A 27,007-nucleotide genomic window follows, 5' to 3' on the forward strand; every position below is an offset into this window, starting at 1 on the left:
AGGCATTACAAAAATATAGCGGCAAGGAAGCTCTGAAATATTTAGCACAGCGGTCGTCTTCTGATGAATTTAGGCACTGTTTGAGGACACGACATTAAGTAAGTGAAAATATTTTATTTTGTACCTACATATGGACTATTTAAATATCATAATAAATAAGGCAAATGTTGAACTGTGCTCCATAAACAGTGAAATTAAACAAGGTTCAAAAATGAAAACAATGTGATTCCAAAACAATTCTGATTGTTAGTAATGGCACTAGCTGTAAATGATGACAACATGTACTGTATTCCCAGGTGCTGACCTTTGATGCAGAGATGGTTTTCTGTAGCTGTTTATTGTCACTCTTTCTCTGGCTCAGAGGTTAGTAGAATGAAAATGGTTATCATGTATGACAACTGTTTTAATGTTGTAAATATGTTTTGTCCTGTTTTAGTGAATTTTACTCAATAAATGACTTTAATTATCTGTTAATTTTCTCAGATCTTAGGCCATGAAGTATTAAAAATAAAGTAGCTTTTATTTATATACTTACACATTTATAGTCTACTTACAGTCATCTATGAAATTATTAGGTGTACCAAGAGTGTCTAGGGGAGGAAAATAATTTAGACTCAAACTAAGACTAAACTATCATTGCAAAAAAAAAAAAAAAAAAATTAAACCTGTGCTATCAGTAATATAAGATTAAAATTAGAAATATTATATAAAATATTATAATTGGTCACTAAATTGTAATTTGAAAAATGATATAATATAATTCCTTTTACTGAATCATTCTTCTTTCAGTGTCACCTGCTAATGCTGATGGATGGGACAATGATGTGCCTGCATCTGTGGTGGGTTTGTCTGGGTCATGTGTGGAGATTCCCTGTACGTTCAGCTACCCAGCAAATGGAAAGACATACACAAGATTTACAGGAATCTGGTACACAGAGAATTATGAGTCAACAGTATTCCATACAGATACCTCAAAAATCAGTGAGGCATTCAAAGGACGCACTAGCCTCACTGGGGATTTGCACCTAAACACATGTTCTTTGAAAATCATCTCTCTGCGTGACAGTGACACTGGGCCATTCATGTTCCGGATTGAGATTGAAAATTTTGACAAGTTCACCTATGCGGCGAAAAAAGTTTCTATAACAGTGAAAGGTAAGAGAAATGTGTTCAATAAAATGATTGTGTTTAATCATGGTACTGAATTAAGTTACACAATGAAAGTGTTGTCCTGATTAAACAGATTAAAGAGTTCAGGGGCCGTATTCACAAAGCATTTTATTTTACCACTAGGAGTACTCCTAAATCGCACTAAAAGATTTTAGCTAGGAGTGTTCTCTTAAAAGTTATTCACAACGCCTTTCAGACCTACTCTTAGTAAGGAAAAATGACAACTCCTAAACTAAGAGTGAGTCTTCGTTGCTATGGATGACGTCAATTATCATGCACGAGCTTCCTCGCAATGATCACGGTGATTGGTTGTTAGATGACAGTGCCATCATGCGAACCATAACACAGACGCACCAAATCATGGAATTACGACATCTAAATATGTCTGTGTCCTACACAAAATAATAATAATAATGTAATCGAAATGCATATATAATGACATGTTTGTGCAGGCCCCAGTGAAGTGTAATTCTAAAAAGGCAGAGAGAGAGAGAGAGAGAGAGAGAGAGAGAGAGAGAGAGAGAGAGAGAGAGAGAGAGAGAGAGAGAGAGAGAGAGAGAGAGTTGTGAATTAAATTAAATTAAATCTAGGTAGCCTAATACCCTAATGAAAACTGGGGGACCCCATTAAGGATCAGTTACTGCTGCTGGCCCAGTTGGTGCTGAAAAAAATAAAAATAAAATAAAAGGGAAATTCAGCACTGGGATACAACATCGAGAATTGTGAAGTTTGCATCGAACACAATCTGGGTATTGATGGAGTGGGTTTTCTTTCTATTCACAAACACGTCCTCATCCTGACGTGGTGCAATTATTTTAATATGTGTCCCGTCTATAGCACCGACCACACCGGCAATATCCATAAAGCTGGCTTTGTTTCTTTGGAGTTGGCGAATGTCAGGAAAACTTATGAACTGTCGAATAATATGGGGTCTACAGAGTGCATTGATGGTTTGGTGGATGGATCTGCATTACCGATGGCTGGGATATCGCTAGATCGTCGACATTACACAATTGCATTTTCCCCGTTGCCAGGTAGCGAAGTGTTATCAAACATTTCAATTCGGCACTGATTGGGTTGTTGCGATTAGTTGGCGCTGTTATTGCATCCCTCACAAGATCCACAACAATCAGTATTCCCTCAAGGTTAAGGCGGTGTCTTTGTAATAACTCCGTGTCATTGGCTGTCTCCAACACACTGTGTCGCGCGGTGATTTTAAGATCCGTTGTGAATAGGTCTTAGTGAGTTAGGAGTCCTCTCGACTTCTTTTAAGCTGTCCCAGACTTAGGTGCTACTTTTAGGGCTAAAATGCTTTGTGAATTACTCTTAGTGAAAAAAATTAGGAGTCCTAAAGTTAGAAGTGACACACCCATTATTTTTAGGAGTTGCTCCTAAATTTGCCAGTTAGGAGCTACTTTTAGCCTTAAAATTCTTTGTGAATACGGCCCCAGTTCATTTATTTATAAAGCACATTTAAAAAGAGTCACAAGGCTGACCAAAGTGCTGTACAAGCATAAGCTAAGGATCAAGGAGAAAACAGCTAAGAAACTACATGTAGATTAAAACAGAAAAGAAGTCCAAATGGACAACATTTAAACACAGAGTAGAGACATTAACAAGTATTAAAAGCTACGGAAAACAAATGGGTTTTCAGCAGAGATTTAAAAACTGATAAAGAAGGAGCTACTCTAAGTTGTGTCAGGTCACGGGACAGACTATAGGAATGTAGAAGTTCAGACAGGTAACTTAGAGCACGATGATGCAGATATTTGTACACAAATAGGATAATTTTATAGTTAATCCTAAATTGGACTGATAGCCAATGAAGAGCTTGCAGGATGGGAGTGACATGATCTAATTTACGTCTTTTCTTAAGAAATTTTGCCGCAGCATTTTGGACCAATTGAAGACGAACGAGGTGGGACTTTGAAATGCCGCAGTACAGTGGATTACAGTAATCTAAGCGGGATGTTATAAAAGCATGAATAGCTGTCTCATGGGATTTTTTCGGGCAAGACATGTTTAATTTTAGCAAGAAGGCGGAGTTGAAAAAAGCTAGAAGCGACAACAGAGGACACCTGTTTCTCTAAAGTTAATCGACTGTCTAGGAACACTCCCAGGTTCCGTACACAGCTTGTATTAAAAACAGACAAATTACATAAAATGTTGTTGTCAAACTCAAATTTGTCAGATGGGCCAAAAACTATAACCTCAGTTTTAGAATCGTTTAATGTTGAAATATGACTTGCCAGCCGAAGCTTTACCTCATCGAGACAATCCATTAAAAATGTAAATGCAGAGGGGTCATTTATTTTTATCGGCAAATAGATGTGTATCGTCCGCATAAAAAAAAAAAAGAGAGACATTTGATTATTAGAATCAAGCCTAAAGGAAGCATGTACAGAGAGAAGAGCGAGGGAGATAAGATAGAGCCATGGGGAAGTCCAGTTTCAAGGAGAGCAGCAGAGGAGGTAAAACTGCCAATCCTGACTGAAAATATCTGTCAGATAAGTAGGATTTAAACCATTTTAAGACTGAACCTTTCAGCCTCATATCTTTTAATCTAGATAAGAGCAACGACTGATTGACAGTATCAAAAGCTTAAGTCAAAGAGAACTAAAACAGGGTCTCCAGCATCAGTAGCAACTAAAATGTCATTTAGCATTCTCAGCAAAGCAGATTCAGTGCTGTGAAAAGACTTAAAACCAGACTGAAAACGTACTAAAATTTGACGTATTTAGAAATGACTGAAGTTGGCACAACACAGTCTTTTCCAGAACCTTTGAAATAAATGGGTTCCCTTTCGTCCAGGGAACTCCGACGTACGTCGGGTTCCCCTGACGAATTGGGATCACGCTAGGGAGCCTATTACCTTCGAGAAACTAACAAAAAGCCAATGAACATTGGCATGCAACATTTGCATTCCGCGGACCCGCCCGTCAGCGCGGGTATAAAAGCCGGAAGTAAACATTGCATCATCGCCTTTCGCTTCGGAGCCTCAGTTATACTGTGCCTGCCTAAGCCTTTTGGAGAAACAACAGCTTACCTGGAGAGCAGAATCGCCGGTGTGACAGCGCGGTGCAGCGATCTTCGCCTTCAAAGCAGCAAAGGGTTGCAGTTTCCCCCGTCTGTCTGCTGCGGTGGTCCCTCGGCGCTTCGGCGCGTTCTCTCTCTCTCTCTCTCTCTTGTTTTTCTCTCTCTCTTTTCTTTCTAAAAGAGCTGGCGGGTGTTTCGCGTCCTTTTCAGGATGTCGACTCACCCGTGCGTTTCTGGATGCGGTAGACTTCTCCCTCCGGATGACGGCCATCAACACTGTCTCGCATGTTTGGGCTTAAAGCATGCTGAGGCAGCGTTGTTGGATGAGTCATGCTCTCTCTGTGGGAGCATGGCCATCGCGACGCTCCGCTCGAGACTGAGATCCCTGAAATATGGGGGAGTCCCTTCGGATAATGCCCGGTCTAGTTCGTCTGTCGGCTCAGTTCGACAGGCGGCTACTTCGGTCATTCCCGTTGGTGAGCGTATGAGGGTTACAGTGCGGAATGTCTCGTGTGGTGAAATATCTTCGCGAGCTTCCCACTCCTCTAGTAGCTCGCTGCCAGCGGCGCTTCCGGCGGAACTTCCGGGGCCGTCCCGCACGGTTCCGGTTGTTTCCTTTGGAGCGCCCCCGGAGGACCAGATGTCTATCGCGGCATCGGAAGGGGAGCAATCATCTTCGGGTGACGAGTCAGCGGGTCTACCCCCTTCGGGTGTGGTGGCTGCAGCTGACGCTGATCCTGAGGTGGTTGCTATGCTCGAAAGGGCGGCCGCGAATGTGGGACTCGAGTGGAACCCTCCGCCCGGGCCCTCACATTCGCGGCTTGATGATTGGCCTGCTGCGGTACGTGCGGATGCCCCGCGTACCGCTCCAGTGCCCTTCTTCCCTGAAGTGCATGAGGAGTTGAGGAAGTCCTGGTCGGCGCCTCTGGCGTACCGACGGGGGCCTCCTCGCCCCTCCCTCTTCACCACCCTTGACAGCGGGGCGGCGCACGGGTACGAGGGAATCCCCACAGTGGAGCGGTCTATCGCGATGCAGCTGTGTCCGAAGACCGCTTCCACCTGGCGGGGTGCCCCTTCACTCCCCTCCCGCGCCTGTAGGTTCTCCTCGGGTCTAACCGGGGAGGCCTATAAGGCGTGTGGAGACGCCGCCTCCGCTCTGCATGCCATGGCTCTGCTTCAGGTCCACCAGGCCAAAGCACTCCATGACCTGCAGGGGGGTGGTCCCGACCCAGCCTTGCTGCAGGAGCTGCGTGCGGCGACCAACTTCGCTCTACGGGCGACGAAGGTTACCGCACGTTCGCTGGGTCGGGCGATGTCCACGCTTGTGGTCCAGGAGCGCCACCTGTGGCTTACCCTTGCGGATATGCGGGAAGTCGAGAGGAACAAACTTCTCGACTTCCCCGTGTCCCATGGGGGCCTCTTCGGCGAGGCGGTGGATAACTTAGCCCAAGAGTTTTCCGCCGCCCAGAAGCAGTCGGAAGCTATGCGGCATGTCCTGCACAGGAGGAAAGCCGCTGCTGGCCCAACTCCTGTTGCTGCACAGCCTCCGGCCGCTCGTCGCCGAGGTCGTCCTCCGGCGGCCGCTCCCCCTCCAGGCCAGCAGTCTCAGCCTGGGGGACGGAGGTCGGGCCGTAAGAGGGCGGCCCAGCCCGCTCCGATGCCACCTGCACCTTCCAGGAAGAAGAGAGGTGGACGTCGTTCCTGATGCGGGCGACCTGGAACTGGATGCTGCTGCTCTTCGGGAGGCGGTTCCGATCCGCCTCCTTCCCCCGGGGGAGGGCCGGGTGGAGAACTTGCCGAGATGAGGTCCGGGTTTTACTGCCCCTACTTCATTGTACCCAAGAAAAGCGGTGGGTTACGACCAATCCTGGACCTGCGTTCCTTGAATCGGGCCCTGCACAAACTCCCTTTCAAGATGCTCACGCAGAAGCGCATTTTCGAATGCATCCGTCCCCGGGATTGGTTTGCAGCAATCGACCTGAAGGACGCTTACTTTCACGTCTCGATACTTCCTCGACACAGACCGTTCCTGCGGTTTGCGTTCGAGGGTCGAGCGTATCAGTACAGAGTCCTGCCCTTCGGGCTGGCCCTGTCCCCCCGTGTCTTCACACGGGAGGTTCTGTGCGAACACAGGGACATGGTGCTCCGGCATCTCAGTCAGTTGGGTCTTCAGGTCAACTGGGACAAGAGCAAACTCTGCCCCACGCAGAGGATCTCTTATCTCGGTATGGAGCTGGACTCGGTCGCCCAGACTGCGCGCCTCACAGAGGAGCGCGTCCAGTCAGTGCTCACCTGCCTCAGGTCTTTTCGAGGCAGGACAGCGGTTCCACTGAAACAATTTCAGAGGCTCCTGGGGCATATGGCGGCCGCAGCGGCAATTACTCCGCTCGGCCTGTTACATATGAGACCGCTACAGCGCTGGCTTCACGATCGAGTCCCCAGGTGGGCGTGGCAGAGTGGCACGTTACGGGTCCAAGTGACCCCGCACTGCCGCCAAACCTTCTCCCCGTGGTCGGACCCTGCGTTCCTTCGGGCTGGAGTGCCCCTGATCCAGGTTTCCAGGCATGCTGTGGTTTTCACAGATGCCTCGGCCACGGGGTGGGGGTCCACGTACAAAGGGCATGCAGTCTCGGGTCTGTGGACGGGGCCCCAGCTGCATTGGCACATCAACTGCCTGGAGTTGCAAGCAGTACGTCTAGCTCTGTGTCGCCTCGTAGGGGTTCTCAGACACAAGCACGTACTGGTCCGTACGGACAACACTGCGACCGTTGCGTACATCAACCGTCAAGGTGGTCTACGCTCCCGTCGTATGTCGCGACTCGCCTCCCACCTCCTCCTATGGAGTCAGAAGCATCTGAGGTTGCTTCATGCCGCTTACGTGCCGGGGGCTCTCAACCGTGTGGCCGACGAGCTTTCACGGTTCACCCCCCTGCCCGGAGAATGGCGACTCCATCCCCAGGCGGTCCAGCTGATTTGGAGTGTCTTCGGAGCGGCACAGGTCGACCTGTTCGCCTCTCCGGACACGTCCCATTGCCAGTGGTTTTACTCCCTGTCCGAGGGGACCCTCGGCACGGACGCCCTGGCTCACAGCTGGCCCCGGGGCCTACGCAAATATGCGTTCCCCCCAGTGAGCCTTCTTGCGCAAAAAAAAATAAAAAAAGACTCTGTGCAAGGTCAGGGAGGAAGAGCAGCAGGTCTTGCTAGTGGCGCCGTACTGGCCCACCAGGACTTGGTTCCCAGAACTCATGCTCCTCTCGACAGCCCCTCCTTGGCCGATTCCTCTGAGGAAGGATCTACTTTCTCAGAGACGGGGCACTCTACGGCACCCGCGTCCAGACCTCTGGAAACTCCATGTCTGGTCCCTGGACGGGACGCGGAGGTTCTGAGTGGACTGCCACAGGCAGTGGTAGACACTATCGCTTCCGCTAGAGCCCCCTCTACGAGGCGCCCCTATGCGTTGAAGTGGAACCTGTTCGTCGCTTGGTGCTCCTCCCGTCAGGAGGACCCCCGAACTTGCCCGATCGGCGTTGTGCTTTCTTTCCTGCAAGATGGGTTGGAGCGTAGGCTGTCCCCTTCAACCCTCAAAGTGTATGTCGCTGCCATTGCGGCGCATCACGATGCAGTTGACGATAAGTCGGTGGGAAAGCACGACCTGGTCATCAGATTCCTGAAGGGTGCTAGGAGGTTAAACCCTCCTCGCCCTGTACACTCTGTACCCCCTTGGGACTTGACTCTGGTACTGAGAGCTCTCCAGAGTCCTCCCTTTGAGCCTTTGCTGGCAGTAGAGCTTGATATCCTGTCTATTAAGACAGCGCTCCTGTTAGCATTGGCTTCTTTTAAAAGGGTCGGGGATCTGCAAGCATTTTCGGTCGACGAATCGTGCCTAGAGTTCGGGCCGGGCCTGTCCCACGTAACACTGAGACCCCGCCCCGGATATGTGCCCAAGGTTCCTACCACTCCGTTTAGAGATCAGGTAGTGAACCTGCAAGCGCTGCCCCAGGAGGAGGCAGACCCAGCCCTAGCTTTTCTCTGTCCCGTCCGCTCCTTGCGGTGTTACGTTGACAGAACGCAAAGCTTCAGGACCTCAGACCAGCTCCTTGTCTGTTACGGAGGCCGGCAGAAGGGAAGGCCGTCTCCAAGCAGAGGTTAGCCCACTGGATAGTGGATGCCATCACCCGAGCCTATGAGGCTCAGGGTGAGCCTTGTCCCCCCAGGTTGCGCGCTCACTCAACTAGAGGTGTTGCCGCTTCCTGGGCGTTGGCTCAAGGCGCCTCGCTGACAGACATTTGTAGAGCTGGGGGCTGGGCGACACCTAACACGTTTGCCAGGTTCTATAACCTCCGTGTGGAACCGGTTTCCTCCCGGGTTCTGGCTTCGTCCAGTGGGTCGAGGGAATAGGTTGTGTCGGCTTGCTGCGCCACTCTGTAATCAGATAAGTGCGTCTTTCCGCTCCGCTGGCCCCTAAGTGGTAACCTCGTTGAGCTCCTCCATCACCCCCCCGGCGCCCGGCGTAGCGGACCGCCCGGCGCCAGGTTTGCTCCTCTAGTAAGAGTCGTAGCAGACTGGGTGTTCAGTGGTCTTGAGTACCGTTTTTTGCCACGTGCAGTCCAGCCGTGTCTTCCCCCGACGGACTCGCGCCGTCGTCCTTGTTGTATGCGCTCCCAATTCCAATGGTTGGGACCATCTCAGGGACTCCATATGTTCACTATGTGAATTCATATGAGTATTCCAGGCCAGTTCAGGCATCCTGGTTTTCCGTAGTGTGCCTCCCCCCCCCGGGGGTTGAGGCACGCTTCCCAGTGTTATCCAATGTCCTCTGTGTGGGTCTTGCGGAACAGCAGTGGATTCCTAGCAGCCCCCGAAATTTATTGAAACTGCTGTAGGGCGGCTTAGCTGGGCACTGGAAGGGGCCAGCACCATGGCGTTTTATTAGGGATCCCAATTCGTCAGGGGAACCCGACGTACGTCGGAGTTCCCTGGACGAAAGGGAACGTCTCGGTTACGTATGTAACCCTCGTTCCCTGAGTACAGGGAACGGAGACGTACGTCCCTTTGCCATGTGGCTGCACCTTCGCAGGGGTCCGTTACTTCGGCTCCTCAGCGAAAAGCGATGATGCAATGTTTACTTCCGGCTTTTATACCCGCGCTGACGGTGTTCATTGGCTTTTTGTTAGTTTCTCGAAGGTAATAGGCTCCCTAGCGTGATCCCAATTCGTCAGGGGAACCCGACGTACGTCTCCGTTCCCTGTACTCAGGGAACGAGGGTTACATACGTAACCGAGACGATCACAGGGATGGGTCGATAATTATTTAAAACAGAGATGTCTAAGGAAGGCTTCTTGAGTACTGGAGTGACAAAGGCCATTTTTAGGCATGAAGGGACCGAACCGGTTAAAAAACATTTGTTCACAAAAGGTAATAGCGAAGAATCAACATTTTCAGTCAATAACGTTTTATTCCAGATTTAAAAAAGTGTAAACAAATGTTTGAAAATAACTAGCCTGTTAAGTCTTTAAATAGTAAGTGTTTGTAATGTGATAGACACCTAAAGAATACAAAAATCGAAATGGTTGTTTAAAATATATGTTCAGAAACAGAAAATAACACAGTCTGTTTTGTGTAGGGGGTTACTGGTGCAATGGCTGCATTACTGTTGTTCCGTTGTCACACTGTGGTTATCTCAGGAACAGACTAAAGACTCAGATTAAAGATGCACACTCAAACTTTAATAATACTCTGGAACAAGCTGGCAGGCAGGAAAAACACACATTAATGCAACAGAGACCAGACCAAGACTGAAAGCAAGGGTGCATCTTAAACAGCAAATAGAAACAAGATAATTAATCAGACACGGCTGGGGCAAATTAACTAATAATGACAGTAACCATAGAGAAAGGAGTGGCGGGAAACAGAAGAAATGAACAGGAACTGGTCAAAAATACAAAGAGAAAGTCCACATACAAACTGAAACATGACATCCGTAAGTGCTGCTGTCAGAGAGTCGTGCATTTTTTTATGCAGCCGTCTCCTTCACTTGTCATGTATCCGTGTTGTTTGCATTGTTTAGCCTACATCAGAGTGCACATGCCTCTTTGACGTAGCATACATTCAGTTTTGAATTTTTTTGTAAATTTTGATGGGAAATTATTTACAAAATGCATTCTAAATGTAATTCGTAACTTTCCGCAGTGTTTTGAAGTGCCGACGACATCAATTTCTTGCATGCTCATGATTGTGATATATCGTATTACAGTAACGGCACATGTCCATCTGTGTGTCTTCCTCAGAATCACCAGAACAACCTACCGTCTCTGTGAAAGATGAAGTGACATCAGGGGATTCGGTGACTGCTACCTGCACTGTGTTACATTCCTGTCCATCAGACCTTCCTCGTATCAACTGGAGTCACGATGGCAATCGCTCGAGTCCATCGCAGCCGCAAAGTCACGGTCAATGGAAGGTTACATCTTACAACCTTACCTTCACTCCTTCTAGAGAAGACCACAATAAACATCTCAGCTGTTCTGCAGAGTTTAGAGGGAAGACAGTGACCGGCTACAAAATGCTCAAAGTTAAATGTAAGTCTGCTTTAAGTGAGTTTAGGAGAAATTACTGATCAGACGCTAATACAAATGTTTATTTTGCTGTTAATAGTAGTGCTGTCAGTACTTGCCTATCCAATCAGTACAAGAGGAGGCCCATATATATACATAGCCGACTCACCATATATGTTCCTCAAAAGTTTTTCGCATCCCTCTACCACCCAGATTCCTCATGCTTTCCTGGTTACTATCCTAACCAGTGATAGGGGGGTACACTGGGTTCAGAGCCCTCCCCTCAGAAAGCACGCCAAACAAGCACACTTTTTACTCTTTCTGATTATTTTTAAGAGTGAACTTGTGAAATACACATACATAGGCCTACATCAGTGTTGGGAGTAACGCGTTACAAAAATAATGCATTACAGTAACGTATTACTTTTTGCTGTAACGCAGAAGTGTAAGGCATTGATAATCAATTTTCAGTAATATTTTACTCGGTACATGTTCAGTAACGCTTGCGTTACAACGCACTTTTAGCCCAAAATTGCATTGTAAAAAAAACATAAAAAACCACCAAGACCGGGAGACATTAACGAATGAAAAATGCAAGTTATTCCCTATTTGTGGTCAGTCAATACCTGCGTGTGGTGCCCCCCATCCAACACAAACGAAGCCCCTTCAAATTAGATATTTTGTATGTGGTATTTCTGCTTTAAGTATGACAGTGATGTTTGTTTTCCAAACATTTAAGGAGTAAAAAAAAAAAAAAAAAACTGTAAGCATAAGCTTCAATATGCCAAATCATTAAACACAATTAATTTTGTGATTCCAGATGTTTCAAGAACTGCATTTTCCTCAAAATATATATTTTTTAATATGAGGGCAAGGCCCCCTAGTGGACCCCAGACATATTCAGAACCACTGTCTTAAAAATGCATGCTAACTTAAAGGTAGGGTAGGTCAGAATTGTCTAAAAAAAACTTTTATTCAAATTTGTTTAAACTGTCTTTATATACCAATACATAATTAGAATGCAAGTACTCTAAAATAGAGAGTATAAAAAACTGAGTGACTCTAGTGTATTTAAACTTCAATAAACACAGCTCATTAATTCCATTCACTCCCACCTAAAAACGGGTGCGCGACTGCGCGCACGTGGATAGAGCCAGTAATAGCGGCGGTAGTCATGGCGACGGAGAGTGACAGTCGCGCAAGCCAATCACTTGTTTCGTCCCGGTAGGAATTAATGAGCTGTGTTTTTTGAAGATTAAATACACTATAGTCACTCAATTTTTATACTCTCTATTTCAAAGTACTTACATTTTAATTATGTATTGGTATATAAAGACAGTTTAAGCTAATTTGAAAAAAAAGTTCTTTAGACAATTCTTACCTACCCAACCTTTAACCCTATAATGCCTAATTGTATCATATTTAATAGTAAAATTTCTAAGTCCTCTTAATTATCAACACGATCAAAACTTTTCTAACAATCTTTTTGTTTACAATCTTCTACTCTTTGATAATAAAACAAAGCATTTAAATATAATCTCAATAATATTTGTATGCATTTTATCTAATTAGTCTGCTGTTATAAAGCTCTCGTGAATATACCTTAAATGTTATCAGAATTATATCTTACTTTTTTGGCCATATAAACAACATTTATATGATGTTTCAACATTTTATCTCAATCAGATCCTCCATATGATGTAACCGTGGTGACTAAACCCTCAGTGAAGGAGAATGACTCTGCAGAACTGACCTGCTCCAGTAACAGCAACCCTCCTGCAAACAGCTACCAGTGGTTCAGCTTGAATGGGACGTTGCTAGGAAATGGACACACTCATAAACTGGAGAGAGTGTCTAGGCATACCGAGGCTATTTCCTGTACCGCCATTAACACAGTGGGAAGAAACAGTTCTGGTCAACAGAAAATGAACGTGCTCTGTAAGTACTGAGTATTTTTGACTGGCCCTTTATTGATTGGAGAGAGTACTTTTTTAACATGTAAAAAATTACACACATCAGCTTTGAATTTAACCATTTACACCCTGAAGGCATTTTTAATGATTTCACATCTAAGTGGCATACCTAAAGGTAATGGCTTGTAACTCAACAAAAAACAAGATATAAACAAGTGCATGGTCTCCTTTGATAGAACCTTTTGAAAAACTAAATGTATGTTTTGAGGCTTGGAAAAAATTATACAATGTATTGATTTACTTTGTTATTATTGATGAATGGCATAAGGACTATTAGAAAGTATATATGGAAGCTTATAAAATCAAGTTTGGACTTGTTAACAATCATGTCAACTGCATATGAGCCAAATTTTGTGTCGATAGAGCAAACAAAAGTTATGGCCTTTGGAACTATGGTAGCCTTTTTATCAAAAGAAACCTTTCCAAACAAGTGATCTGTGTTTTACTGAAAATAACTACTTATGTGTAAATGCCACAATAAAGCATACAAATAGTTATAATTACAAAGAATAAGTAACAAGTAATAAGATCCTGGTTGATGAGTGATGATCTTCCCGAAGTTCCCGTGCTGTTTAAGCTGTGTGCTCCTATTCGGCACATTGTAAATCAAGACCTGTCAATCAGTGCAATCAGCCCAATCCAAGCACGCTCTAGCTATAAAACAGTGTCCGATTATTCACTACACATTGTCCCACCCACTTTACTCACCAATCTCACCTGAGATCCAGTTTCCATCAGGGACGGACTAGGGCTAAAAAACAGCCCTGGACTTTTCTCCCAAATAGGCCCATCATCCGGCCATTCGCCACCCGTCCCGGTTTTCCAGGGATTGTTCTCTTTTTTTGAGCGACAGTCCCGGAAAATTTATATTCTTTTCCCGTATTTTGTGAAAATGTACTTCTAAAGTAGAATTTCCTGGTTTCAAATTAAACAGTTTCCTTCTACTGTTACTGTGTTATCTTCATGGTTGTGTACATCCAATCAGAGAAGATATACATAATAAAGGCTAGATGTCTTACGGCGGAATCTCTAACGTCATCACCCGGTGGCCATCTTGTCACAGGGAAGCTTTCTGTAAGGTGAGTGATCTGCACGAACACAAATACTCTTATCTCGCTGAAATCTTGACGGATTTACAAACGGTTTGGTTTCTTACAAACGTTATTAACGTGGCTATGATTCTGGATGCTTGAACATGTTGAAATATATAATATTATGTTTTTAAACGATAGGGTATATCGCAGTCACCACACTTGGCGGGAGTTACGTCCTGCTCCTTATGTGGGTGGCTAGCATAGAAGTCGCTCCCATCAGACGTCTTCAACTGAGGGCAGAGCCGCATGGTTCAGACTTGTTGACTTCACTGGGTTTTCAAGTGGGAACCCCACTTCACCGGTTCCGTCAACTAGCCCACGACACCTCAATGGGGCTTGACAGCAGAACCAGCGTCCTGGAACTGCTCCCTCGGTCATTCAGGACTTTACCACTCAGCTCTGACCCCCACCCTCTCTGCCAGCCTGGTTTAGCTACCGCTCGCTCCTCTTCAACCACAGCCATCTGGATGCTGTCTTTGCCTGCTTTGCTGTATTGTTCACCAGGTTCTTGCGGGTTGCCCCTCTAACCCCAAGCGTCCCCAATGCTCTCCAAAGTGACTGTCCCGGGAACCCCCTGCAACCCACCTCCACCGGTAGATTGGTGAGTGATCTGCACGAACACAAATACTCTTATCTCGCTGAAATCTTGACGGATTTACAAACGGTTTGGTTTCTTACAAACGTTATTAACGTGGCTATGATTCTGGATGCTTGAACATGTTGAAATATATAATATTATGTTTTTAAACGATAGGGTATATCGCAGCCACCACACTTGGCGGGAGTTACGTCCTGCTCCTTATGTGGGTGGCTAGCATAGAAGTCGCTCCCATCAGACGTCTTCAACTGAGGGCAGAGCCGCATGGTTCAGACTTGTTGACTTCACTGGGTTTTCAAGTGGGAACCCCACTTCACCGGTTCCGTCAACTAGCCCACGACACCTCAATGGGGCTTGACAGCAGAACCAGCGTCCTGGAACTGCTCCCTCGGTCATTCAGGACTTTACCACTCAGCTCTGACCCCCACCCTCTCTGCCAGCCTGGTTTAGCCACCGCTCGCTCCTCTTCAACCACAGCCATCTGGATGCTGTCTTTGCCTGCTTTGCTGTATTGTTCACCAGGTTCTTGCGGGTTGCCCCTCTAACCCCAAGCGTCCCCAATGCTCTCCAAAGTGACTGTCCCGGGAACCCCCTGCAACCCACCTCCACCGGTAGATTCCAGGCTCTCCAACCCCTCTGCTGGCTCTCAGAGATGAGGGACTGATACTTCCCTAGCTTGCGTTCATGTGCCTCCTCGATCCTTTCCTCCCAGGGTACTGTCAGCTCTATTAGGGCCATCTGTCTTGTTGCCTGGGACCAGAGCACGATATCTGGTCGGAGGCTGGTTACGGCAATCTCCTCTGGAAACTTGAGTTGCCTTCCAAGGTCAACTCTCATCTCCCAGTCCTCTGCCGTACCAAGGATCCCTAAACATCTGTCCTCCTTGCCTGCCTTCTCCCCAGGCCTGAGGAAGCTAATGAAGCGGGGGCCTTTATCTTGAGCCTTGGTTCTTTTCCGCTTCCTCTCCTTCTCTAGCCCATCGGCCAGTTGTGCCAGCACCTGATCATGCGCCACCTGAACCTCCCTTCAGTCAGACCTGCCCGACAGGATGACCGAATGTGCTCCAGGTTTGCCGGCCTCTTGCACAGTGCACAGAAAGGATCCTCTGTCAGTCTCCATCTATGGAGGTTTGTTGGTGTTGGCAGGACATCATACACGGAGCTAAGGAGGAACTTTATTCGGTGCCCCTCCATATTCCAGATGTCCTTCCAACTGAGGGATCTTCCTCTGACACTTTCCCACCGGGTCCAGCTGCCTTGCTGTTTCATGGCTACTGCCCTGGCTTGTCTACTCTCTTCCTCCACAGCCCGAATCTCCTTCTGCACCATCCCTTTCCGGTCCTTTGCCCGTGCCTCCGTCCAGCTTGCTCGGGTGATGACTCCCAGGCCCAGCCTCCCCTGGGTCACCGTGCCCATGATGTCTGCATGCTGTAAGCGTTCCTCCGCTTCCCTCAGAGCTCCACTGGCCTTCCACTTCCGTCCCGTCTTCACTACGATGTTGGCCTGTCGCACAGCCTGATCATTACTGTCGCGCAACATCATGGCCAACCGAACTTTGGCTGTCTTAAATTCCTCCACGACTGATGTAATTGGCAATTGCAATTTGCTCCCTGAGCTGTAGAGCACTATAGAGCAAAAGCTTTTGGGGACAGACAGTCACCTCCTGAGGAAGTTGTTAATTCTCCTTTCCAAAGCCTCCACTGTTGTCAAGGGGACCTCATACACAAGCAATGGCCACAGGAGCCTTGGAAGGATGCCGTGTTGGTAGCCCCAAACCTTGTACTTGCCGGGCAGGCCACTCCTCTCCAGGGCTTTCAGCCATTCTTCTGCTTGGTTGAACATCTCCTTCACACTTGCTTTGTCAGTAAGGTCGGCTCTGTACCACCTCCCTAAGCTCTTTACTGGCTTCTCTGTGACTGTTGGGATGGTATCTTCACCGATCTTAAAACGGAAGCGGTCCTGCACACGGCCCCGCTTCAGTACCAAGCTTCTCGATTTTGAGGGTTTGAACTCCATCCTAGCTGCTGTAGTGAGCTCTACCAAATCTTCCAAGATCCATCTGCCCTCCGGGACTGACCTCGCTGTTATTGTCAAGTCATCCATAAAGGCCCTGACTGGGACCTGTTGGACTCCACTTGACAGCACAGCTCCCCGTCTTGGCTTCTCCGCTGACTTGACAAGGAGGTTCATCGCTGCTGCGAACAGAATCACATAGATGGTACATCCGGTCACGATTCCGACCTCCAATCTCTGCCAGTTGGTAGTGAAGTCACCGGAGGTGAAGCGCATCTTGAAGTTCCCGAAGTAGTTCCAGAGGAGCAGCCGTACCTTCTGGGGGACGTGATAGGCTCTGAGTGTGTGGTTGACCAACTTGTGCGGCACTGTGCCATAAGCATTCGTTAGGTCAAGCCACAGGACTGCTAGATCTCCCTGGTTCCTCTTTGCATCCTCGATGATCTTAGAGATGACACTGTTGTGTTCGATGCAACCTGGGACTCCTGGTACTCCGCCTTTCTGTACAGAGGTGTCAATGTACTTGTTGTTAATCAAGAACTGGGTCAGCCTCTTCGCCAAGATTCCGAAGAACACCTTCCCCTCTACATTCAACAGCGAGATTGTGCGGAAGTCTTTCAAGCTGGAAGAGTCCTCCTGCTTGGGGATGAAGCAGCCCTCGGCAATAAGAAAACTGTCTGGCAGATGGTTCTTCCTCCACACTACCTTAAGTAGCCTCCAAAGACGTCTCCTCAGCCTCTCACAGTTCTTGTAAACTCTGTACGGAATTCCATTCGGACCCGGTGCAGATCTTCCCCTTGCCTTTCGGATGAAGTCGTTGACTTCCTGCCATCTGGGCTCTCCGTCATCAAAGGAGATGGTCGGCTCCTCTGGGCTGCACAGCTTTCCTTCCAGGTCGAGTTCCTCTTCTCGCCTTGGGTCACTGTGCACTTTACGGAGGTGCTCTTCTACCTCCTCCTTCGGGGGCCTTTAGCACTCCTGATCTTTGTACTCCAAGGAGCCCTGAAGGGTTTTTTTGTGAACTTGACCCTCTCCTTTTCCCGCCTCCTTCTATCCCTTCGCTGGCACTCCGCTCGGCGCAAGGTCTTTATGCGCTCCCTAATATTATCTTGCATCTCTTTAAGGGCAGGTTTTTCGTCTTCAGGAGCCTGCCGAAAAACCTTTCTCAATCTTCTCAAATCGCCTCTGAGTTCTGCAATTTCCCTTGCGCGCCTGTTCTCTCCAGCCTGCTGCGGGCCTTTGGTCTGTCTCTGCTCCGTCCCAAAGCGCTCTACTCCCATGTTCCAGATGATAGTGGACTATGCCTTTATCTTCCTGCCAATGTCACCTGCGAGGACAGACTCCAGGACTTGGTCTATCTCCCTATCGAAAGACTCCCAGTCTTTCCTGGCTGCTGCTGCTGGCCACAGCACTAGCTTTTTCCTCTTTTCCTCTCCCTCAATGGCCCGAACTCGCTGACCTGTTTCCTGGCTGGCTTGCCTCTCTTGATGTTGCTTGTCGTCTGAGACATTGTTGGTATTTGAGGGAATGCTGACTCCTTCATTGTGTGCCTGGAGATTCTGGGTGCTATGGTCGGACACCTGACCCTGCCTCTCCTCCGTCAGTGTACAGTGTTTGTTTTTCCCGAACGCACAGATTGTCAGTCCGTCCCTGGTTTCCATTGGTTGAACTTTCAAATGACACTGCATCACGGTGCATTCACACAGGGCATCGGCATTAACGTTTCTCATGTACTTTGAATGGGTGACACCATGTGTTACCGTACTGAATTGGGGGTTCCATTGCATCGCGTCACTGGCGTTGCTCACGGCAGATGTTTTCAAGCTTCAACGCTAGCGTTAGCCAATCAGATCGCCTAAGCAGACACCCTAGTGCAGATGTTAGCCAATTGCGTTCATGCAATACCAAAAAAAGTTATGTGATTGACTGTTGTCACTATGACGGTCGCGTCATATATATATATAACTACAGAATTGGTTCAGAGTTGGAAACATCTTGAAAAAAAGTGTATTTTTCCACAAACTGTGTATGCTTGCAAATATATATATATATATATGTATATGTGTGTGTGTTGTCTTTGCATTCTTTCTTGTGGCTCAGTGACACCTATGAAATGCTCATTAGTATGCAGCATTAGCAGGTCTTCGTCTTTTCAGGTGTGAATTAGTACATTATTCATGACCTTGTTGGATCATTCACGCCCACCTGCATATTGCCTTTCCAAACAAAAAGTGTCTTACAAAATTTAAATCAATCTATTGTTTAATGTGAGCGATTAGCCTGGATGATTTTCAGATCATTTTGAAGTAAAAACTCTAGGCGATAACATCCATTAGTCAAAAGTATTGTGGGACTATGTGAAGTTGGTCGTTTGTGGTCTTATATCAGAAAATTTAAAGGGACACTTCACCCGTGGGAACATTAATCTTTATTGAAAGTGGGTCATATATGTAGTCGAACTGTACCAAAAATTTCGAATTTGGAGCCTTCTGGACCGAGTAAAGACAGAAAGTAATTTTAGGGCAAATTTGTATGGAAAACCACAACTCCCACAATGCACCATTTTGCACAGCTCCGCAAGTCACTCCCACTAATCCAGAACAACGCCTATTGAGGTATCCGCCTATCAGATTCAGAGAAAGCACTATTACGTCTACAGGGATAGCTACCGCCAGAGTTTGAAATTCATTTCACGGAGAAAATATCAAGTTTGTTGCCGAAATACTCCTCGTTACTATTTATTTAGAAATGGTTAATTACTGCATGGTACCGGGATGTTCAGTCCGAACAAGGAAAGGAAAAAAAGTACGTTTTCATTTCATACCGAGAGATGCTGAGCAATGCAAACAGTGGCTAAGAGCGATTAACCACCCAATGTATTCGCAAGACACAACCATGGAAGACCTAAAAAACAAGAAGATTTGCAGTCTACATTTCAAAAATGAAGACTTCCAAATAAATGTCATGGGAATTAAGAAAGTCATTATTTTGGATACCGCAATTCCGTCAGTGTTTACGTTTCAAGATGACGATGAACAGCCTGGAACATCTGGCACTAGCAGCGCTAAACGCATTCGCTTGGAGGTAAGAGTTGCTTGACTCTCTGATCACACAAATACAGTGATCTGCAGTAAAGTAGGGCATCACAAATGAGTTAGTTGTATATACGTTGGCTGTTAACAATGTAAATCTGCCGTCTTCCGCATGTTTTTCTTGCTAGTGGTAAAAATCGCACTTCGGAGATTTCGTCCAATAGAAATTGGCATCTTTGAAATTCTTTGCAACATACGGACTCTATCTCGGTGTCCGTAGGTGCACAGTGAAAGCACAGGCACCACCAGTCCGCCCCAGCTCGAGCTAACGTTAGTCCGGGCTCCTCGTCCACGACAGGCAGGTCTTCTGCCTCGGCTGCAGAAGCCGCCTCCTGTTCCTCCATCAGCCTCAGCTGCTCTTCACTATATTACGGCTCGTAAAGATAACCACGAACATCGGATTCGAACAGCAGATTTTCAAAATCCTCTTCATCCATGTCCTGTTTTGTCTCTTCCGTCATAACCTCCTAGTTCCACAGCGCTTGTTAGCTTAGCTTCCAAACAAGATGGCGGATATTGCTTTCTGTATCCGCAAGTGAAGTCCCACCCACTGATCTGTAATAGGTCTGTTGCGTGAGTCGGTCCCACCCCCTGGATAAATGATGAGCTAGTGTTTTTAGTCTTACCCTTATTCAAAGAAATTGGACTTTCTGCTTTTTATGACGCAAAATGACGATTTTTGCGTCATAAAAAGCAGGAAGTGGAACACTTAAATCCTTATTTATCCCATCTCAGAGGAAAATAAGGCAATAAACCATGACCCTTCGAAAATGTGACTGGGTTTCTAAAGATACAAAGTATAATGCAAATGGGTGAAGTGTTCCTTTAAGTTTGAGTTTTATGAATAACCATGCATAAATAAGATTCTCTCAAAAATGCAAACATGTACATAAATGTTGCTCACATATTATGATAGCCATGTTCGTGCTAAATAGAGTGTAATTACACCTTTGCCATTAATATGTTTATAAGCAACTGAAAAAAAATACAAATATCAGGGCATGTCAAAACATCTCAAGGACCCCAAAAACACCTTGGTCCCCAGAGGGTTAAGATGACAGTTTTTTTTTACACTGTGGTGGGAGGAGCAAAAAACATACACAGTGGGTGTGGTGTCCTTCTTTAGTGGCTCGTAGAAGCTGTGGAGCTGTGGCTCGTGGAGCTGAGGGCAAAAGCGTGCCTGGCCATTCTGAAGCGTGCATCCATGCACAGACAAAATGGGCCCAGCGCCTCTACGTCATCGTGGAACGGGAATCTCTGCCTGCTCCTGGGCCTGCGAGGACACCAACGGCAGGGGCGGCAGTGGCTCAGTGGTTCATGTAGGTTGTCTACAAACCGGAAGGTTGGTGGTTCAATCCCCGGTTCCACTTGACCAAGTGTCGAGGTGTCCATGAGCAAGACACCTAACCCCAGCTGCTCCCGACAAGCTGGATGGCCCCCTGCATGGCTGACACCGCCGTCGGTGTATGAATGGGTGAATTTGAGGCTAAATGTAAAGCGCTTTGGTGGCCATTGGGTCTGTGAAAGCGCTATATAAATGCAGTCCATTTACCATTTACCAACGTGCATGCACAGGGAAGGCGGGAGAGGATGCACGGGAGAGGCGTGCTCGGGATTTAAAAGCTGCGGTGATGAGGCGTCATTATTTGCAGTCAATAATTTCATTATTTTCTCTCTCTCCCACCCAGTTGGGAACCTGGCAAAGAGCTGTGATTTAAGGGACAAAGTGGTGCTGAAAATAAGGGAGAGGCAGCCATTTAGTCACATTCCTCTCCCCTAAGTATTATCCCCATTACACGGCCACCGCCCACACGGGAGTTCTGCTTCCTCAACTCGGCCCCATGCGGTTCAGGGATACCTCTCTAGGCCGCTCTTGCGCCGCGCCAGAACAGGGACAGAAAGGCACGGTTTTAGTTGACAGCCTCAACTAACCACAGGGTAAATGATAATAGAAGAAACTTCACTCCTATGGTGATCGGGAGGCTGTATCCATTGTTTCTCAGTCCAAGTCCGGCTTTCCAAGAACTTCTGCTAGCGAGAGGGGATGACGTCATCAGCTGGTACCCATCTGCAATGTATTAGCTCTGCATTGCCCGCATTCTCCACCAGTGTGGCGTGAGGAGCAAATGACAGACAGTGGGTGTGGCGTCAGGCCTTGGAGAGGCTTAAGTGTCCATACGGAATAAAGTGTCCATGGGGATAAAAGTGTCAAAATAAATGGGGAATCTGGTGTCCTCGCTGTGCTGGTGCACGTGAAGGGAAGGGAGTGTATAGACGGGATGGTCCAGGTAAAAGGTCCTGTTAGCTACACACGTTCCCCTCTCTGGTCCGAGGCACGAGGGGCTGCAGCTTCTTTAGCGGCTCATCTACCCAGGGCCACGGAGCTGAGGGCAAAAGCATGCCCGGCCATTCTCAGCCTGACGGCGGTGATGCGTGCATCCTTGCACAGGCAAATGGGTCCATTATCTGCAGGTGTGCCTCACCACGCACCTCCAGTTCTTGTTGTTTCAGCGCCCCTGCTCTCTCTCTTACACCCACTCCAGTCGAGAACCTGGCAAAAGGCGGCGATTTAAGAGGCCGGGTGACGCTGATAACAAGGGAGATGGCAGCCGTATAGTCACAACACAGTTAGTTTATTGTATTGTTATAATTTTTTATAATTCCTCCAAAAGCCCATGTGTACATACATATGGACCCACTCATAAACTGGAGAGACTGTCTCGGCACACCGAGACACAGACATATATGGTGTGTAAAACAAATTCATAGGTATAAAAACTGCAAATAAAAAAATCCGCTCCATTGCGGATTCCAAGTGATCAAGGGCATTGGATGTTCCATTTAAACATATTGCATACATTCCGCCAGTAGTGGGCACTGGGAGGTATTCCAGAAAGCAAGGTTATCTTACAGTCAAACATACCCTGAACTCTTGGTTGGTTAACCCAAACCTTGCTTATGTAACGGGTCCCGGCTAGGGGTCCGTTAGCAGATATATATTGATGATCCTGGTCGAAGTGCTCTGGAAATATTAGAAATATTGAACAGGTATGAATGACGCGGGACAACAGTTGCTCTTCCTCCATTCAACCGGATTATATTTATTAATCCAACTTCATTTCAACTTTATATCTGCAATCATGAATTATTACTGTTATCTTTGGTTGTTCTGTATTGAAACACAGGTTATATCCACAATTGGATAACATGAAGTCACATATTCTTCAAAAGTACATTTCCACATAAATGTATCTCACATATTTCCTCAATATTAACTTATCAGTTTTATCTGAAACCATTAAACACATTTTCTCTCTAAACCATATTCTCTGTTACCTCTCATTAAACGAGTATTTCTGTATTCATTATACATTTTGTAAGTGTGTTTACTTTATACAACAGAATAAATCCCATTTGCAGTTAAGTTGAATTATATTTACATTATATGAGTACAAACTTCAATAGTAAACTTATTTGCCTCATAACTTTTTCACATAATTCCTATGAACTGAACTGTGTTATAGTCTAATATTACCACGTGCGTTTACTACTACCACGTGCGTTTCACCCAAAGCTACATCTGTAAACTGCTTTTACTCTGTACATTAGCGTTATTTATTACCCATAATGCACAGTCTTACACACTCAGTTACTTTACACATACACAGTAATAAACTCAGAAATATCCCCGAGCCGTTAGGAATAAATAAAAGAAACATTAGTGCGGGTGTCGGCCGCCATTTCCTCAACTTCACACAGTTATCATTAGACTCGACTATTTACACACTTAATATACCTTTAACAAATCAAACACACATCACCGGGGACTCATATAAGCTGATAACCATTTTCAGTCACATAAAAGATGTAAAACTAACCTGGAAATATTAGAAATATTGAACAGGTATGAATGACGCGGGACAACAGTTGCTCTTCCTCCATTCAACCGGATTATGAGCTTGTCTTCCTCTGCGCCTCGCTAAGGGTCCCAGAGTGACGCGGCTGAAAGGTACTGCCACCTTGTGTCCGTTCTGTGAAACAGCATGTCATAGCGTGCTCCCGTGTATTCTCTCAATAGTATTTAATTTGTAAAAAAGGAAAGAAAACAAAAGATAATCTCAACAAAACCTTTTTTTTTTTAGCGTCACACTTACTCAAGGTATGCTGGTTCCAATAATGTGTCAGGAAGTAAGTTCAGTCAAGGAAATATCCTTTTGCAAAAATAAAAATAAACATCTGAACGCAGATGAACGATGTGTGAGATGATTTTTATATACATGTAGGCTATATATATATATTGTCACGGAATGCTCAGCTACGCTTCCCTCTGGTCTCATCCGGTCCCTCTCTTCCGGAATATTAGAACTGCACTTCCCATCACTCCCTCTTTCCATTATCACTCTCCATCCCTGCCTGGTTTACCTATTAATCACCGCCACCTGTTCCCCATCATCTCCCCTTTATCTGGACTGCACCTTCCATTGTTCCCTTGCGAAATCTTGTTTTGCATTGCGGACATTACCAAGTGTTTTCCCCGTAGCATTCTCTGTACCTTTGATCTCTGCCTGGACTCTAGACTCTGTGATCCTATTCTGCCTGCCGCGACTTCAGCCTGTGTTTCACTACGAGTACTGGATATCCCCTTTTGATTCTTGCCTGTCTCATTATATGTCTGCTTACCTGTGTTTCATTGCATGTGCCAATAAACTTCTGCAAATGGATCCAACCGCCTCAGCTTCAGCATTACATACATGTGTATATATATATATATATATATATATATATTGACATATCGTGACATGATTGAGCTTAATTTGCACTGAACCTAGTCCTTTAAGGTGTGTTCATTGACAGCAATTTAATTGCTAAAAGTCCCTATACGATTACACTTACATTATCCAACTGTATCAGGAGGTGGCATAAACTTCTTCTACGTACATAACAACTTTAATTGCTTTAAAAAAAGCATCTTAAATAAACTGAATATTTGATAAAGACAGACCGTTGTTGACAAAAAAAAAGACATTCATCAACATTTTATTTCAATCAGATCCTCCATATAATGTAAACGTGGTGACTAAACCCTCAGTGAAGGAGAATGACTCTGCAGAACTGACCTGCTCCAGTAACAGCAACCCTCCTGCAAACAGCTACCAGTGGTTCAGCTTGAATGGGACGTTGCTAGGAAATGGACCCACTCATAAACTGGAGAGACTGTCTCGGCATACCGAGGCTATTTCCTGTACAGCCATTAACACATTTGGGAGAAACAGTTCTAGTCCAAGGAAACTTAATATATTGTGTAAGTATGTGTGAAGGTTCAATCAATTTAAATTGGTATTATTAGTGAAAGAAGATTACTTGTTATGATTTAAGATCTATCTCATCGATCTAATTTAGATCCTCCTGAAATTAAAAACGAATCGTCTTGCCAGTCTGGGATTTTGACAGTCTGTGTCTGTGTTGTGGACTCCAACCCTCCCAGCGAAGTCAAGTGGTTTGGTCCAGATTCCTCGAAAACCTTCTCCAGCTCCAGCATCAAACAAAATGAGTCTCTAACCATATTCACAGTACAGAGTTGGCAGGGTTTACCCGAGACTGTCCAGTGCTTTGCCAATAACAGTTTGGAAAGCTCTTCTATCACTTTGGAAGCTCCTCAAAATGGTGAGAATTTACATCCAGTCTTTTTAAAGCACTCTATCGTTGTTTTAATGCAGAGGGGGGAAATCATTCAAATATTTGTTTGTTTCTTTTCACAGGCATAATAATATACATTGCTGTTGCATCAGCTATTTTAGTTGTTTTAGTTGGCGTTTTGGTGTATGTTGTGAGAAGACACTGGTAAGAGTCCAGTTTCCCCCTCTCTCTCTCTCTCTCTCTCTCTCTCTCTCTCTCTCTCTCTCTCTCTGCACATTAAATGACTCACTCAATCAGTCATGCTTATTCCAAATGTTGTTCCTCATTTTTTCTCAGGCAACTTTAAAATACCTATTTTTCTTGCAGTGGGAATAGAGCTACACGACAGCCTGTAATGAAGAATAAAAATGAATGAAATGCAGACAAGCCCAAAGAGGTCTGATTTAAAAAATAAAGTTTGACAAAATGGACAGCTGAGAAAGACCAAAAAAGGCAAACAAATCTGTTGACTCATTATGCGCTGGAAATGTTCAATGCTAAAAAGGTCTTGCAACTGAAAAAAAAACTTGCTATGTGTTAATATTATATATTCGAAAGCTTTTAAAGAATGTAGGCTATAGGCCCAAATATGTTTGCATAATATATAGTTTCAATTAAGTTATATGTCATCAAACTGAAAAAATACAAGAATTACAGTAGTAAAATATTTGAAATGCCTGTAAACTAAAATAATACAGTAAGTTAATATTGCATTAATATCATATTCCGTATAATTGGATGGCTTGGATGTTAAACCAATTTATCATACTGTGCAATCTGCAATAAGTTGACTATGTTATAGATTTGCTTTTATGTTCAATTATATGTATTGTGATGCTTTCATTAATTTTATTTTCCAAGTAAAATAAATACTTTTCAAGTGCATGTTATACTGGACACTAGTGTTCTTGTGAAATGAGTGTAACAGCAGTTGGCACACATCACATTCCTCAATTAAACACCACTTGACATGGACTATGTAGTTCCCAATGAACATTTCTGTTTTCTAAAAAAAAAAAAGTTTCACTTCCTTTTCCTTTTTTATAACAAAACAAAACCGAACGCTTATTAAAACTTTTCTCATGAAATGAAAGTGAAAGAAGTTAAGGTGTTTTGTATCCTGGGGTATTTGTTCATATTATTCATATATTCATTGTTTAGCATAAATGTATTTCCACAGAACAAATTAAAAAACAACATGACCATCTGTAGTGGGAAATCTACTCACCTTTCGGTAAAATGTATATATATTTCACATATTTGCTATTTAAAAAGTTGTTGTTATGCGTCAGCTTATTACTAAACGCGTTTCCATTACCCTTCAAATTGCGCAAATTGAAATTGCCAATTGAAAATACGCTCAATGGAAACACGTCAATTTCGCAAAAATTCCCATTTATCGCAAAAAATTAATATTTCGCAAAAATATTTATAATAGCAGTCACCTGACTTAGAAGGCACGATGTGTTCGGACAGATTACGAGACAGAGTTGTTTATTACATTTATAAAAGACAAAATAATTACAGGAATACTGGATTCTAAACCTCAAAGAAATGTCACAATCAAGACCTCGGAGCAGAAATGAGGGAAAACACCTCATATGTGCCGCTTACAGTATTAGGGTCTTTCCTTGCCATTAATGCTTGGATAACACGCCTACGTCTCCTTCCGTTAATAATAATAATTTCTAGTGCGGTGGCTGTGATATATAAACCTACCAGCGTCCGTTGCCATAATTTTTTAAATGCAAAAAAGCACAAATCTGTAATATAAACGCGGCTACTGTAATGTATTCTCTGTG

The 27,007-nt window shown here is 45.3% G+C and overlaps 1 protein-coding gene across 2 annotated transcripts; it reads left to right on the top strand.

Moving 5' to 3' along the window:
• Window positions 1-26,102, top strand: LOC306997236 (myelin-associated glycoprotein-like). Of its 2 annotated transcripts, none has more exons than XR_013797315.1 (9): window positions 1-98; window positions 297-363; window positions 790-1,155; window positions 10,494-10,784; window positions 12,447-12,698; window positions 24,580-24,831; window positions 25,015-25,193; window positions 25,289-25,370; window positions 25,533-26,102. XR_013797315.1 is itself a non-coding variant. In XM_079610455.1 (9 exons), exons 2-9 carry the CDS (start codon window positions 318-320, stop codon window positions 25,579-25,581), a joined length of 1,602 nt encoding a protein of 533 aa, XP_079466581.1. In that variant the 5' UTR covers window positions 1-98; window positions 297-317; the 3' UTR covers window positions 25,582-26,102. The 2 variants fall into 2 exon arrangements, 1 of the variants encoding a protein (XP_079466581.1); XM_079610455.1 differs by having other exon boundaries at window positions 24,930-25,193.
• Window positions 26,103-27,007: the final 905 nt, after the last annotated feature.

The sequence above is a fragment of the Phoxinus phoxinus genome (genome assembly GCF_949152265.1).
Source record: "Phoxinus phoxinus genome assembly, chromosome: 4".
Classification (NCBI taxonomy): Eukaryota; Metazoa; Chordata; class Actinopteri; order Cypriniformes; family Leuciscidae; genus Phoxinus; species Phoxinus phoxinus.